Source organism: Pteronotus mesoamericanus, unplaced genomic scaffold, assembly GCF_021234165.1.
Source record: "Pteronotus mesoamericanus isolate MK-2021 breed Mesoamerican mustached bat unplaced genomic scaffold, CSHL_Meso_final scaffold_85, whole genome shotgun sequence".
Taxonomy (NCBI): Eukaryota; Metazoa; Chordata; class Mammalia; order Chiroptera; family Mormoopidae; genus Pteronotus; species Pteronotus mesoamericanus.
In genome coordinates this window covers 65624509-65640114 of record NW_026555329.1, presented here as the reverse complement: position 1 = coordinate 65640114, position 15606 = coordinate 65624509, and the positions used below count along the sequence as shown (strand labels likewise).

Here is a 15606-nt window from a genome sequence, read left to right as displayed (position 1 = left end):
GTCTGCCTATGCTGCCATCTTGACTGGAAGTCGGCTCTTTTTTATGAGGGAATTTATAGGATTCCAAGGCTTCGTAGAATCTTTGTGCTATTATTTTTTAAAATATCAGTTTGAGCCCTGACCAGTGTGGCTCAGTTGGTTGGGGTCATCCTGCAAAGCACAAGGTCACCAGTTCCCGGTCAGGGCACATGCCTGGTTTGCAGGCTGTCCCAGTTGGAGGCGTGTGAGAGGCAACTGATCTATGTTTTGCTTCCTCTCTTTTCTACCTTCCCTCTCTCCCTAAAAATAAATAAATAAAATTAAAAAAAAAATCCGTTTGAGCAAAATATGTTTTGATGGCCTGTTAAGTAACAGATGTGATTAGATTACTGGTTGAACAGTGAATAACGACAAACTGTGGCTGGACGCTGACCAGTGTGGCTCAGTTGGGAGCATTGTCCCACAACGTGGAAGGTCTCCAGATCCGTTCCTGGTCGGAGCACATGCCTGGGTTGCGGGTTTGGTCCCTGGTCCAGGTGCCTAGAGAGGCAACCGATTGATATTTCTCTCCCTTTCTTTCTCCCTCCCTTCTCCTCTCTCTAAAAAATAAATAAAGTCTTGGGGGGAAAGTTAAAAACCATGGGCTGGAAGATTTATGTAACATACTGGGGCACAAATTCCAAAAAAAGGTAATAAAACATATTTAGAAAAAAATTAATGTTTCATGCTTACAGTATATTCCACCAACTTACTGATTTAAAGCTAAGTTTTATTTCAGTAAACCTGTGGTGAATTTCAAGGTCTCTATTTTCAGTTTACTTTGGGAACTTGTACAGGCCATTTATTCTACCTTTTTCTCTTCCTTGATTTCCTGTTTACCTTTGGAAAGATCTTGAAGATTCACTAATGCATTACTCTGTGCAGTGCTCTATCTTGATAAAAAATTGACTAGGTAAATCTACGTGATCTCTCTTCACAGTTGGCTCTATTCCTCAACTGAGATTGAAAATTTTTTTCAATCCATCATTGCTAGTCCATTTTAGCCCTCTCCGATGAAGAGGCAGTTTGGTGTAGAATTGCTTTAGAATTTATCAGTTGTTACTTAGTTGCCTGTTGTGTATTGCTCAATTTATTTTCAAAGTTATCTTTCAAAATAGACTGACTCCCTTTTATAACTATGATTAGCTGTTAGAGACCAAATTCTTTGCTTTTGTTCTATTTATTATTTCTATAGATAAATTTTCTCTTGTGAAAATGATTTTAGTAGCACGTATGGCACTTTGCCAAATAGAAATACATAAAAAAAAATTCAATTATGTGAGGTATTCACTTGGGGTGAGATAGTTTTTTTTCTGAGGTTTTATTCAGGAACTAAAGATTGAAATGTATGCCTATTGAGACCAATATGAAATATAGTCTCCTGCTTATTGATATATTAAAATAGTTTCCATACTCAATTCTCAGAGTGAACAAAGCTTATTTATTTTTAAGTGGAAAAGAGGAGAAACATCCAACCTGTAGATTAGTGTTGGAAAGTTATACAGTGACGTTTTAGTTTTAGTAGACTTTCCGGACATTTTTCTTCATACTCTTCCCCCATACAAAGAGTGATTCTAATCAGCTTTATTGATTCAATTGATAACTCTCATGCTTCCTAGAATAAGTCAGAAGATTTCAAGTAATATTTTGTTGAACAGGGCCTATAAATACAGAATTTGAAGTAGTGGCTGAATTATTGGGTAATTTTGCTTGTCAAATTTTTCTTTCATTATACTTTTGTCTGAATATGGTTTATATGTATTGAGGTTGACTGATAACTAAAATTTAGAAAAGAAGTCTTTTAATACATTTTGTTTGATCTGCTTTCAGGTTCATGCATGGGAGATTTCAGACCAATTGTTACAGATTCGACAGGATGTAGAATCATGCTATTTTGCTGCCCAGACCATGAAAATGAAGATTCAGACCTCATTTTATGAGCTCCCCACAGACTCTCATGCCTCGTTACGGGACTCATTACTAACCCATATCCAGAACTTGAAAGACTTGTCACCTGTCATTGTAACGCAGGTAAATCCTATGCTTCTCACTAGGGAAATTTGTTAAGACCACTTGGATATCAAGTTAATTTTGATTGACATTGCTGGGCCATGTGAAGTAATATTAACAATTTTATTATGCACTAATTGTTATATTCCTCTAAGTGAATAGAAAGTGAAAATTTAAATCTTTTGTATTAATCCTAGAGTTCATTTGATTTCAAACTAACTTACATACTGGAAGTGGGGAAGGTGAATATAGGTTTTCACAGGCAACCGTATATACAACACATACCCCCCTGCCCCCTCTGTTAAAATTGCAGATGATAAAAACACTGTACTCTTATGGGCCAGAGGTCTACATAATTGCCTTTAAAAAAAATCTTTTCTGGACTGATTGGCTAATAAAAATATCATGAATGAAACGGTGAACTAGAGCATCTGGCCTTTCCCCCCTTAGACAGGGAAATAATGTTAGAAAGGGAAACTGGAAGCATCAGTGAATACGTAGTCACATGTGTTCTCTGCCTGGCATAGAAGTGCCCTTGAAGAGGAAGGAGGCTTTTGCATAAGGCTTCAAGGAAAGAGAAGGTTCATGGCAATCCATTACTTGAGGAGTGAGTCAATGGGCTGACTTTGTCCATAGCTTTGGCCTTCTGGCAAAGTGTAATTTATCTGTCCATGAAGTTTTATGGTATTGCCAAATAAAAGTAAGTATTGATATATTCTGAGGAAAATCTATAGTCTGTTTTTTTTCTTCTTTTTTTTGTTTTCTTGGTTTTCATTTTTAAAGGTTAGCTTTTAAATCCCAGAAATGTGTAGCTAGCCTGTAAGAGTTTATATGATACAGATAGTTGAAGGGGTCAGGGGAGATCGGGGTGTGTCAGTCTTGTCATATTGTTTGGAAGAAACGTAGTTTATTTGCTTTTCAATTAATATTGATGATAACCCTATTCTGCTCACCTGTCCTATTCATTTATTTAATTTCTCTTCTTATTTAGCTGGCTTTAGCAATAGCAGACCTTGCCCTACAGATGCCTTCCTGGAAGGGGTGTGTACAAACATTGGTAGAAAAGTAAGTAATTTGCATTGACTGTATGCTGGCATTTGGTATTACTGTTAACCTACACAGAGAAGTTTGTTAGCAGTAGCTAGACATTTGAACCATTTCCCCAAACTCTTAACGTGGAATTCATTATTAACCTTTGTCAGGTAAAAGAAAACCATTTAAAATTTAAATACTACAGAATTATGTCATTTGGAACATAAAAGACCCTCATAGCCCTGGCTGCTGTGGCTTTGTGGATTGAGCACTGGCCTGGGAACGGAATGGTTGACTGTTTGCTTCCAGTCAGGGCACGTGCCTCAGTTGCCAGCTGGGTCCCTGGTTGGTGGCATGTGAGAGGCAATCATCTTTCGCACATTGACATTTCTCTCTCTCTCTCTTTCTCCCTCCCTTGTCCTCTCTCTAAAAGTAAATAAAATCTTTAAAAAGAAAAGAAAAAAGACTCATAATTTACATGTATGCATGTATCACTTAACTGCAACAAAGTCTTTGATTGCCTTGTGAATCACCCCCACTGATGTATCAAGCAATTCTATAAAAAATTTGAGAATGTTTAACATGATATTAAATTGTAAATTATTATGAGTGTACGTTCTTACTAACTGAGATGTGTATCATGTCTGTCAAAGGGGCAATATTATTTTTAGACACTTGGAACCTGCTACTGTAAATAAAGCATTTCCTTATGGCCTCGGCAAGATAATCTTGATACTTGTTTGCATTTTCATACTTTGTCAGGAAATTATTTTTTAACAAAGTGGATGTCTTTTTTACCTCCAACCGTAGTATGTCATTGAAGACCTTATATGGATAATTTATTTTTTTATTTCAAAGTAAAAAGTAAACACCTTTCTTTCTACTTATTCCTATGCTTCATAATAACCACTACTAATGATTGGCTATATATCCCTCTGGACTTTCCTTTAAGCATTTTAAAATAAGTGCATACATATTTTAATTTTAATACTCACCTGAGAATATGTTCATTGATTTTAGAGAGGGAGGAAGGGAAGGGGAGAGAGAGACATTGATTGATTGTCTCCCGCACGCACCCTGACCAGGGATTAAACCCCTAACCCGCCAACCAACTGAGCAGCCTGGCCAGAGTGTGCATACATGGTTAAATATATATATGCTTATATATGTATTTATTCACTCATATGTAATATGTTTCATATACTTTTTATACTTAATGCATTGTGGATCTTTTCCTGTTAGACATAGATAGGTATCTCATAATGGCTGTGCATGTGTAAACTTTTTTTTTTTTTTAAGATTTTATTTATTTTTATACAGAGGGGAAGGGAGAGGGGAGGGAGGGAGAAGGAGAGGGAGAGAAACATCAGTGTGTGGTTGTCTCTCATGTGCCCACTGCTGGGGACCTGGCCCACAACCCAGGCATGTACCCTGACTAAAAATTGAACCAGCCTACACTTTGGTTCATGGGCTGATGCTCCACTGTGCCACACCAGCCAGGGCTATCTGTAACCTTTTTATTCCTGTTTAATTTTGAAGGATCTTTATATTTTCCCAATATTTTTGCTATTATAAAAACGTACTGTAGTGCATATCTTTGTATGTACCTATGAGATTTTTCTAAGAAATAAATTTCTGGAAGTGGAGTTGCTTGGTCAAAGATTATGCAAGTTAAATTTTTGATTTTTAGCTACCCTTTAAAAATTTATCTATTTTTTTTCTCTTTAATAGTGAGAATGCTACTTTTGTTGTCATAGGTTATTCGTACGGCTGTTGTTATATGATTGTGTTTTTTCTGACTTAAGCAGTAACTTATGTCTCTCCTTTTCTTTTCTAGGTATAGCAATGATGTAACTTCTCTGCCTTTTCTGCTGGAGATCCTTACAGTGTTACCTGAAGAAGTGCACAGTCGTTCCTTACGAATTGGAGCTAACCGGCGCACAGAAATTATAGAAGATTTGGCCTTCTACTCTAGTACAGTGGTATCTCTGTTGGTGAGTAGGTTTGGAATACTAACTGCCTGTGGACAAAAACCATGGTGTTTATTTTGTAACTTAGTTTCATGATTGTGAATTAGCTTTCTTTGCAAAATTTCTTTGCCTTGCTAGTTTAATTGTAGCTTGCAAATAGTATTTTATTAATTGTATAATTCATTCGACTATGTATTGGTTGGCAGTCTTCTGAGTTTCTATGAGAAAGTCAAGATGTCTTAATTCTTTTTTAATTTTATGTTTTCAAAATAAGGATTTGTTTTAAAGCCATCTCAAATATTACTGTTTTGGTTTTTTTCCCCTGGCTTCCTCTTTATGAAGTATTATGGACTCATGGATTTTCTTTTTTCTTTGTTTTTTAAAATACATTTTATTGATTATGCTATTACAGTTGTCCGGATTTATTCCCTTTGCCCCATTCTGCCTGGTACCACCCCATCCCCGTAGTTCATGTCCATGGATTGTGCATGTAAGTTCTTCGGCTTCTCCATTTCCTATTCTATTCTTGACATTTCCCCTATTTTGTACCTACCAATTATGCTTCTTAATCCCTGACCTTTTCTCCCATTCTCCCGTTTTCCCTTCCCAGCAAATAACCCTCCAAATGATATCCATATCTATGATTCTGTACCTGTTCTGGTTGTTTGCTTAGTTTGTTTTTTTTATATTCAGTTGTTGATAATTGTGCTTCGTTGCCATTTTAATGTTCATAGTTTTGATCATCATCTTTTTCTTATAAGTCCTTTTAACATTTCATGTAATAATAGCTTGGTGATGATGAACTCCTTTAGCTTTACCTTGTCTGGGAAGCACTTTATCTACCCTTCCATTTTAAATGATAGCTTTGCTATATACAGTAATCTTGGTTGTAGGTCCTTGCTTTTCATCACTTTGAATACTTCTTGTCAGTCCCTTCTAGCCTGCAAAGTTTCTTTTGAGAAATCAGCTGACATTCTTATGGAAACCGCTTTGTAGGTAATCATCTGCTTTTCTCTTGCTCCTTTAAGATTCTCTCTTTATCTTCAACCTTTAGTATGTTAATTATAATATGTCTTGGTGTGGTCCTCTTTGGGTCCAACTTGTTTGGGACTCTGTGCTTCTTGGACTTGTATGTCTATTTCCTTTGCCAGATTAGGGAAGTTTTCTTTCATTATTTTTTCCAATAAATTTTCAATTTCTTGCTCTTTCTCTTCTTCTGGCCTCCCTATGCTTCGGATGTTAGCACATTTGGAGATGTCCCAGAAAAACCGTATAATATTCCTTTTATTTTTAATTCTTTTTTCTTCTTGCTCTTCTGGTTGAATGCTTATTTCTTCCTTATGTTCCAAATCATTGATTTGAATCCCGGCTTCATCCCCTCCTTTGTTGGTTCCCTGTAAACTTTTTTCTTATTTCAGTCAGTGTAACTTCTGTTTCTGATTGGATTGTTTTTATGCTGTTGAAATACCCACTGAGTTCCTTGAGCATCTGAATAACCAGTGTTTTGAACTCTACATTTGATAGGTTGGTTGTCTCCATTTTGTTTAGTTCTTTTTCTGGAATTTTGTTCTGTTCTTTCATTTGGGCCATATTTCCTTGTCTCCTCAATTTGGCAGCCTCCCTGTCTTTGATTCTGTGTATTAGGTAGAGCTGCTTTGACTACCTGTCTTAGTAGCATGGCCTATTGTAGAAAAGGCAACTGCAAATTGTGCGGGGTGGAGCCTTCGGTAATTGCCAGGGTGGGGCAACCCATTTCACTGCTTTGTGGCTCTGTGTTGGGGGGAGGCTCAAAGAGGGGCCACTGCCTGCTCTATGGAGATTTGCCCAGCACTTGCCCTGTTCAACTGGCGCCCTTCCAGCTCTTGCCCTGGTGCTGAATCCCAAAGGGAGTTGGTCTGCATATGTTTTAAGTCTGTGCGGGCCCTTTAAGCTGAGTCTCCTGAAAGTCTGGCAGTTTCTTCTGCCATCCCAGCCCCAATTAGTTTTTACAGCCAGAAGTTATGGAGATTTATCTTCCTGGTGTTGGAACCCTGGGCTGTGCTTGGTTGCTCTCAGGGTATCCCTCCCGATTTTTATCCACATGTGAATGTGGGACTGCCCCTTCCACTACGGCTTCCTATCTGCACCACACCAGGTGTCCACCCCACTACCTGTCTGGATGTATGTGACTTCTCTAAGTCCTTGATTGTCGTATTCCATACAGCTGACTTTTCTGAGGGTTCTAGGTGTTATTTGTTTTGAGGTCTAGTTGTAATTCTTTCTTTGGTTGCGTGAGGAGGTGAAGCATTTTTACCTACGCTTCCATCTTGACCAGAAGTCTAGATTCATGGATTTTTTCATTGATTCAGGGTTTCCACTAAAATCATTCTTTTGATGCTAAAAATGTCATAATTTTGGCCACTGAAGAATTTTTTTGCTTCCTAATACAAAAAGATGGCCTACTGTCCTGACTGGTATGGCTCATTGGATTAGACGTTGTCCCACAGACCGAAAGGTTGCTGTTTGATTCCCGGTCAAGGTACTTACCTGGGTTTTGGGCCAGGTCCCCTGTTGGGGGCATGCAAGGAGCAACCAATCAACATTTCTCACATCGATGTTTCTCTTTCTTCCTCACTTCCCCCCTCTCTAAAAATAAATTAAATTTAAAAAAAAGATTTTGTGCTCATCTTGTTACCTCCTTGTGTCAGAGCTAGTCTTTGGTTCTATTTAATATCAATATGAGTCCAGTCATTAGAAAGAAACTACATAGTGATATGTGGGAATGTTTAATGTAAAGAATTATTAATTCTAACAGGAGGTTACAGTATTGAGGGATTGTCTAATAAGAAATAAAGAGTGTTCTAAAGAATATAAACAGATACAATAAAACAAGTAGAGAAAAAAAATACAAGGAGCAGTCATTAATCCCAAGGCTGAGATAGAGTTTCCAAGGAAGGAAGGGGTCACCCCTCTTCAGGGCTGAGATCCAGACCTTGTTGGAGAGGCCATGGCCATGGTATAGAAGTTATTGTGCTGCATGCTGCTGAAAATTTGTCCTCCTAAACTTGCTGGAGACCTTTCCAGGAAGCCCAAAAAATGTTCAGGAAAAGCACATCACCAGAGGCACTCTGCCACAAAATCACATGGCCGTGGGAATACCGGGGACGCTGCTGGCTGCTGTGTACTGTAGACACTGGAGAAGCTGAGTGCTCTAAATCTAGGGATAGAGACGTTGTATAGCAGGTCCTTGAATGGTGTTTCGTTCAACATCATTTTCCTATGAAACTGATCAGATGCCCTAGGAACTTAACTCTTGTTTATATAAATGAGCCAATGTTAACATTGTTTTTATTAATACATTGTTCTGCTGTAGTTCCAAGAACCCATCAACAGCATTAAATGAAGACTTTACTGTACATTTCTTAGAAGCCAGAAGCACTTTGCTACAAAACCATTGCTAGGGAATGGGGAGGGGGTTGAGGGGGCGACTGTGAAGGAAACTGCTGGCCAGTGCACCGCAAGAGCCCGGCACCAGGGAAGCTAGGAGACTGGGGCTGGAGGAGATGCACATTCTGCAGAAGGCTGCCAAGTGACCACACGAACCAGGAAGCAGAACCTGTTTCATTTGGGAGTTTCTCCCCAGTATCCTTTTGAAAAGAAGTTACTGCTACCTGGCTCAGGGAAAAAGACATTGAAAGAGCCTAGATCCATTGTTACAGACACTAAACCTATAACCAGCCCCGGTCTTCTCATTTGACTGACAGCTTCCATACACACTCTTCTACATACATTTAAACTCCTGTGCAGTGGTATAACAGCAAGTAGAAAATATGCAATTTTATTATAGCCCTCATTTATATATTGGTCACAAAGCTATAATTAATATCTATGACTTCTTTCACAGCTCATTTTATCTTTATCTTGCTGCTGTAGACTGAATATTTGTATCCCCCAAAATTCATATGTTGGAAACCAATCTCCAATGTGATGGTATTTGGAGGTAGGGTATTTGGGAGGTGATTAGGTCATGAGGGTAGAGCCTTTGCGAATGGGATTAGTGTACTATTATTAAAGAGACCCCAGAAGGCTTATTTCCTCCTTATGCCATGTGAAAACACAACAAAAAGAAAATTGTTTTTGAACCAGGAAGCAGGTACTTAATCAAACAGCAGATCTGTGAGTATCTTAATCTTGGACTTCCCAGTCCAAATCTGTGAGAAGTGAATTTCGGTTGTGAGCCACCCATTCTTTGGTATTCTATTATAGCAGCCTGAGTGGGTGCGACACCAACCCAGTTAGTTGGGGTTCTTTGCTCTGTGAAGTAACCCAGACCTTCATTCCCAAAGAGTGAGCCCACAATCAGCCTACTGTTTTTGGTTGTTGCTCCTGTAGTTTTCTATTAACATTTACTTTTGGGTATGAAAGTACCAAGAGAATTCCTAGAGAATCCTCTGGATTCCAGATTGAGAACTCCTTGGTTCCATTGTGTAGGAGGTACCAAATTTTTCCTTAGTAATTAGGGTCAGTCAGTCCAGCCTATAGATTAACCCCTTTTTTCTCCTCTTGGTTTGGTGGTATAAGAAGCCCAAATTGTCCAGGTGATAGTCTTATCTTCCAATTCATTGTAATTATTTTTGTGTTTCCTGATATAAGCACTGCTTCCTCGAGGATCAAGATCTCCAAACCAACAGGGCTCAAAATTGCCCATTTCTATACTTCCTTTATTCTGATACAAGGTCCTTGATTAGATATGGTGCCATGATAGTTGGATATGGCATTCTGTGAATCCATGAATGATAGTGCTGATAAGAAGCACTGCAGGTAGGGAAGGCGAATTCATACCCAGAATATACATGTCTTCCTGTGAACACAGATCTCTGCTTCCTCTGTGATAGAAGTCCAACGTACTCAGTCAACCAAGTTTCCACGGGGGAATAGTGCCATAATAGAGACTCCGAGTTGTTTTCTGCTGTTGGCAGATTTGACATTCATCAGTAGTATTAATCAGTTAAGCCTTGGTAATTGGAAGTCCATGTTAACTCCATGTGTAGCCTTCACCCCTGATGTCGTGTCCATTTTGTGAGCCCATTGAGCAAGCACTCTAATGGCTGGTGAAAGAGGCTGACATCACAGAGTTTATCATTTTGTCCGTCATTGAGAGAATCCTTTATAGTGGATGCCCTGTGGTGGGTGTTCCCACAGGACAGAAATATCTCCATGGTCTGTGCCCATTCATATGCCATTCATACATCTCAACCTCAAGCTTCCTTGTCACTGACTTTCAACACTGTTTCTTCCAAATCCCTGATTATTCATTCCAACCATTGGCAATTGTTCATGAATAAGTGTAGGTTCATATTTCTGATCGTTTCTCACTCCAGAGATGGTGAACAACCAAACATACTGCTTGAAGTTCTGCCATCTAGGAGGGTTTGTTTTCAACAGCTGTCCTTCACTAAGGCACTTCAGTGGGCCTGTAATGCTGCTGCTGTCCATCTTCAGGTGGTAAAAGTGTACTGTGCAGACCCTTCTGTGATCCAGGCTTGAGTTTTCTTCCTCAGTTATCTGGCTGTAAGGAACATCCCAGGTGGCCATAGACATGGATTGAGGGGGATAAAACAATGCAGGAAGAGCTGGTGTTGAGAGAATCTGAGCCACCTGCTAGTACAGTTAGTATCTTCCAGACCTTTCTTTTTTCCTTTTCTTTCTTTCTTTCTTTCTTTTTTTTTTTTTAAATCCTCACCTGAGGGTATGCTCACTGATTTTAGAAAGTGGGGAAGGGAGGGAGAGAGAGATGGGGGGAAATACAGGTGCAAGAGAGAAACATTGATTGGTTGCCTTGTCAACCTAGGCATGTGCCCTGACTGGGAAATCGAGTCCACCACCTTTCAGTTTACAGGACAACACTCCAACTAACTGAGCCACACTGGCCAGGGCTACCTTCCAGACCTTTCTGAACTTAGTGTCTTATAAACCATGTCCGTTTGACGACAGATTGCTGCTACTCATGCCCAACGTAATGGCTAAGTAGTTCAGATAGTACTCAGTTCATTATGAGAAGCTCAGACCACATGATCACCTGATGTCCCATCATTAGATGTTCAGTCTCTACCAGGGGTCAGTAGCAAAGCCAGAAACTGCTTCTAAAAGAAAAATAGTTACCTGCAGAAGAGGGCATAAATTTGCTTCCAAATCCTAGATATTTGCACAGTGATTTTCCTATTGGTGTTTCCCAGAGGCCCCATATACTCATTAAATCTAGAATCTTAGGAAGTACACTCATATGCATGGCTTTGATTTAGTCTGGTTCCAGCCTCCCTTGGTTTAACACCCTTAGAATTCACTCCCACATATGTTCCCCAGGTTTCTTCAGAAGCATATTAGCAAAGTTTTACAATTCTCTTGGTATGTGAGTTATTTCCTTCTGTGTGTTCCTGTCCTCTTTGACTCTAGTTATGGGGAGCAGGGGGGATGGCTGTGGTAGGTCCTAAAGATAATGGGAATCCCTTTATAGTGTATCTGTTATTATAGGCCTTTCAAGCTAAGGAAGGCTAATCTCAGACACTGGAAGGCAGGCATCTTCCCCCGGTAAGAGAGTCAGAGTGACCTGGGACTGTAAGGTGATCAGTTCCATTAGGGTCCAACCAGATGTCTACTTTCCACGCTTCAGAATTCATTCTTTAGCACTCAGTTCCCTCACTTTCACATGAGAAACTTGGTGGGATTGTAAATTTAGCTGTTGTTTGTAACCAGCAAGCCATACAATTAAATTTTGTGTGTGAGTTTCAGCCCTATCACTACAAAAAATAAGAGCTTCATTTAGAGCTGTCATAGAAGCTCTCTGGTTCTCAGACTATGACGAGCCGAAGGTCAGTGATCCTAAATTTGTCCTTTTCTTTTTGTAAGTGCTCAGGTGAAGTCAAAAGAATCCAGTCAACACTGCTGTCCGTAAAGCCGTAATTACTGCCACAGTGGTCAAGTGCAGCAGCCATTTGGGCTCTCAAAGCATGTGCTTGACTTAGCACTCCCTCATAATTGGCACGGGTGATTGCTTGATTTGTTGTGATGGAATCTGAAAAATAGATCCCTGTGGTGTCTAATAAGGTCTATAATTTTGTCATGTAGCTTGTCATGTTACAGAACTAGAGGACAAAAATAGTACAGAATTGCCAAGAAAAATAGTTTTTTGGCTATAATATCAGGTACCAAAGTCCTCTTAAAGCCTTTTCATTTGGTTTCCCCTATGTTCTCTTTAATGGTCCTGTTCCATCCCATTTTCTTACTAGTATTTTACTTTTACAATCTATTCAAATGGGATCCATTCTTCTTTTTTTTTTTTTTCCAACCGCGGTTGATGTATAAAATTATATTAGTTTCAGGTGTACAACCCAGTGGTTAGAAATTTATATAACTTAAAAAGTGATCACCTTGATAAATCTATACCCATCTGACATACAATATTATTGACTATATTTCCTATGTTGTATTTTACATCCTCATGACTATTTTATAACTACCAATCTGTACTTCTTAATCCCTTTACCTTTTCCACTTATCTCCCAACCCCTCTCCCATTTGGCAACCTTCAAAATATTCTCTGTATCTATGAGTCTGTTTCTGGTCTGCCTGTTTATTTTGTTTTATAGATTTCACATATAAGTAAAATCAAAAGGCATTTATTTATCTTTCTCTGACCTATTTGACTCAGCACAATACCCTCTAGGTCCACCCATGTTTTGCAGACAGCAAGATTTCATTCTTTTTTTTTAAAAAAAGTTTTGGAGGCATTTTATTTATTTATTTAATTTAATCTTTATTGTATTATTTTTCCATTACCATTTAGTCCCCTTATACTCCCTTCATTCTTCTTCTTCTCTCTTTTTTTTTTTTTGGTGACTGAGTGTTCTATTGTATATGTGCACCTTTTCGTATTTATTTATTTATCTGTTGATGGACACTTAGGTTGTTTCCATATCTTGGCTCTTGTAAATAATGCTGCAGTTAACATATGGATGCATATGTCTTTTCAATTTAATGTTTTGGGTTTCTTCAGAAAAATACCCAGAAGTGGAATTACTGGGTCCTTCATTGTCTCTTGTTACAGCCTTTGTTTTAAAGTCTATTTTGTCTAGTATAAATATTGCTACCCAGTTTTTTTTTCTGTTTCCATTTTCATGAAATATCTTTCTGTATTCCTTTGCTTTTAGTCCATATGTGTCTTTAAATCTAAAGTGAGTCTCTTGTACAAGATAGCATATTGTAAGGGTCTTATTTTGTTACCCATTCAGCCATCGTGTATCTTCATTTACTTCATTTTCATTTAAAGTAATTGTTGATAGACATGTATTTATTGCCATTTTGGTATTCATCTTTTTTATCCCTTCCTCCTTACCCCCCAAAGAAGATCCTTTAACATTTCTTGTAATACTTGTTTGGTGGTGATGAACTCCTTTAGCTTTTTCTTGTCTGGGAAGCTCTTTATCTGTCCTTTGAATTTTTTTTCCTCTAATTAATATTGGCAAGAGAGAGAAACATCGATTTGTTGTCCTCTATGTATGCACTTACAGTTGATTCTTATATGTGCCCTGGCCTGGGATCAAACCTGCAACCTTGACATAATGGGATGATGTTCTAACCAACTGAGTTATCCGGCCAGGGCTGTCCTTTGATTCTAAATGAGAGCTTTGCTGGGTAGAGTAATCTTGGTTGTATATCCTTGCTTTTCATCCATTTGAATATTTTGTGCCAATCCCTCTGGCCTGCAAAATTTCTATTGAGAAGTCAGCTGACAGTCTAATGGGAGCTCCACTGTAAGTAACTAACTGCTTTTCTCTTGCTGCTTTTAAAATTATCTTTTTGTCTTTCTTCTTTGGCATTTTAATTATGTGTCTTGGTGTGAACCTCTTTGGGATTCATCTTCTTGGGACTCTCTGTGCTTCTTGGATTTGTACATCTACTTCCTTCATGAGGTCAGGGAAGTTTTCCGTTGTCATTTTTTATTCCAGTTCAATTAAGTACAATTCAAATAGGTTTTTAATTTGTTGCTGTCTTCTCTTTCAAGCACTCCGATGATACAGATGTTGGTACTGTTTAAGTTGTCACAGTGACTCCTTAAACTATCTTCATATTTTTAATTCTTTTTCTTTTTGCTGTTCTGATCAGGTATTTTCTGCTTCTTTATCTTCTGAATTACTGCTTTGATCCTCTGTTTCCTCTGCTCTACTGTTGGTTCCCCATAATGTATTCTTCACTTCTGACTTTTTTTTTTTGTTTTCTATCTCCATTTTCATGTGCCCTATCTCTGTTGAAGTTCTCAATAAGTTAATCTACGCTTCCCCTACATTCATTGAGCATCTTTATAACCAGTGTTTTGATCTCTGCATCTGGTATATTGCTTGTCTCCGTTTTATTTAGTTCTTTTTATGAAGTTTTGTTCTGTTTTTTCATTTAGGACATGTTTCTTTCTCTGCTCATTTTGGGTGCCTCCCTGTGTTTGTTGCTATGTATTAGGTAGAGCTGCTACATCTCCCAGTATTGGTAGAGTGACCTTATGTAGTCGGATGTCCTGTAGGGCCCAGCATGACAGCTTCCCCAGTCACCCTAGTTGAGCATTCCAGGTACACCCCCGTGTGGGCTGTGTGCCTCCTTCTGTTGTAGTTGAGCCATGATTGCTGTTGACATGTCAGTGGGAGGGATTTCCCTCCAGGCCTCTTGGCTGCCTAGGACTGGCCCTGACTACAAAGTAGCTGTTCTGCCGGGACCAACCCCATGGAACAGGACTTTGCTTCAGCAGCGCTCTGGTGCTTGATGAGTCTGCCCCTTGAGTGTGTCACCAGTGAAGGTGGTAGGGTGATATTCTGGCATCTGAAGCTCTCCAGTGGACCCATTCTTAAATGTTATATTGAACTTTTAAAAGTTTTTAATATTATTCTTCTTGCTCTTATAGCTGAACTGAGCCTGGCCTCCATATAATTTTCTCCCTCCACTTATTCTCCATTTTGTTAATCCAAGATCAGAAGTATTATTTTCCTTTGCTGTCTTTTCACTCATGAACTCTTGGCATTTACCTTCAGCTTTGAGGCCTAACTCCAAGAGATGGAGTTTTTATAATATAGTTCTCAAGAGGAACTGAAGGTAACTCAGTTCCAAAGCTTTATGGTGTGCACTTGGTTTAATTAGCAGAATTTCTCCAAAGCAGCTAGTTTTAGATATAAGATTTTTCCAAAATTATATCCTTAACTTTGAGCCTGTAGTTAGAATATGCAATCAAGTCCTTTCATTTGTAAACATTATGGCTTAGTAAAAATGAGGTGTCATTTAGAAAGCATAAAGGCCAAGTTCCATACCCCCATCCCTTCCAAACCCCATAGCAATTCTGATGTTTCTAGTAGTAGTCCTGTTCCATGCGGTTGGTCCCGGCAGAACAGCTCCTTTGCTGTAGTCAGGGTGAGTCCTCGGCAGCCAAGAGGCCTGGAGGGAGATCCCTTCCACTGACATGGGCCTATAAAAGTTATTTTTAAGCACTTTTTTAGGTTATTAAACTGTTTATTATGTGGCATTTATGAAGAAAATAGACAGTGCATCCAGTAGAAAGAAT

The 15606-nt window shown here is 38.8% G+C and overlaps 1 protein-coding gene across 2 annotated transcripts in view; it reads left to right on the top strand.

The window, feature by feature from the left end:
• The window catches only part of TNPO3 (transportin 3), a 91063-nt gene that overhangs the window by 25083 nt on the left and 50374 nt on the right, over window positions 1-15606 (top strand). For both annotated transcript variants that reach the window (XM_054563823.1, XM_054563824.1), the window contains exons 2-4: window positions 1849-2049; window positions 3020-3093; window positions 4898-5054. In XM_054563823.1, coding sequence (XP_054419798.1) covers window positions 1849-2049; window positions 3020-3093; window positions 4898-5054 — 432 coding nt within the window. The remainder of the gene's footprint in view (window positions 1-1848; window positions 2050-3019; window positions 3094-4897; window positions 5055-15606) is intronic.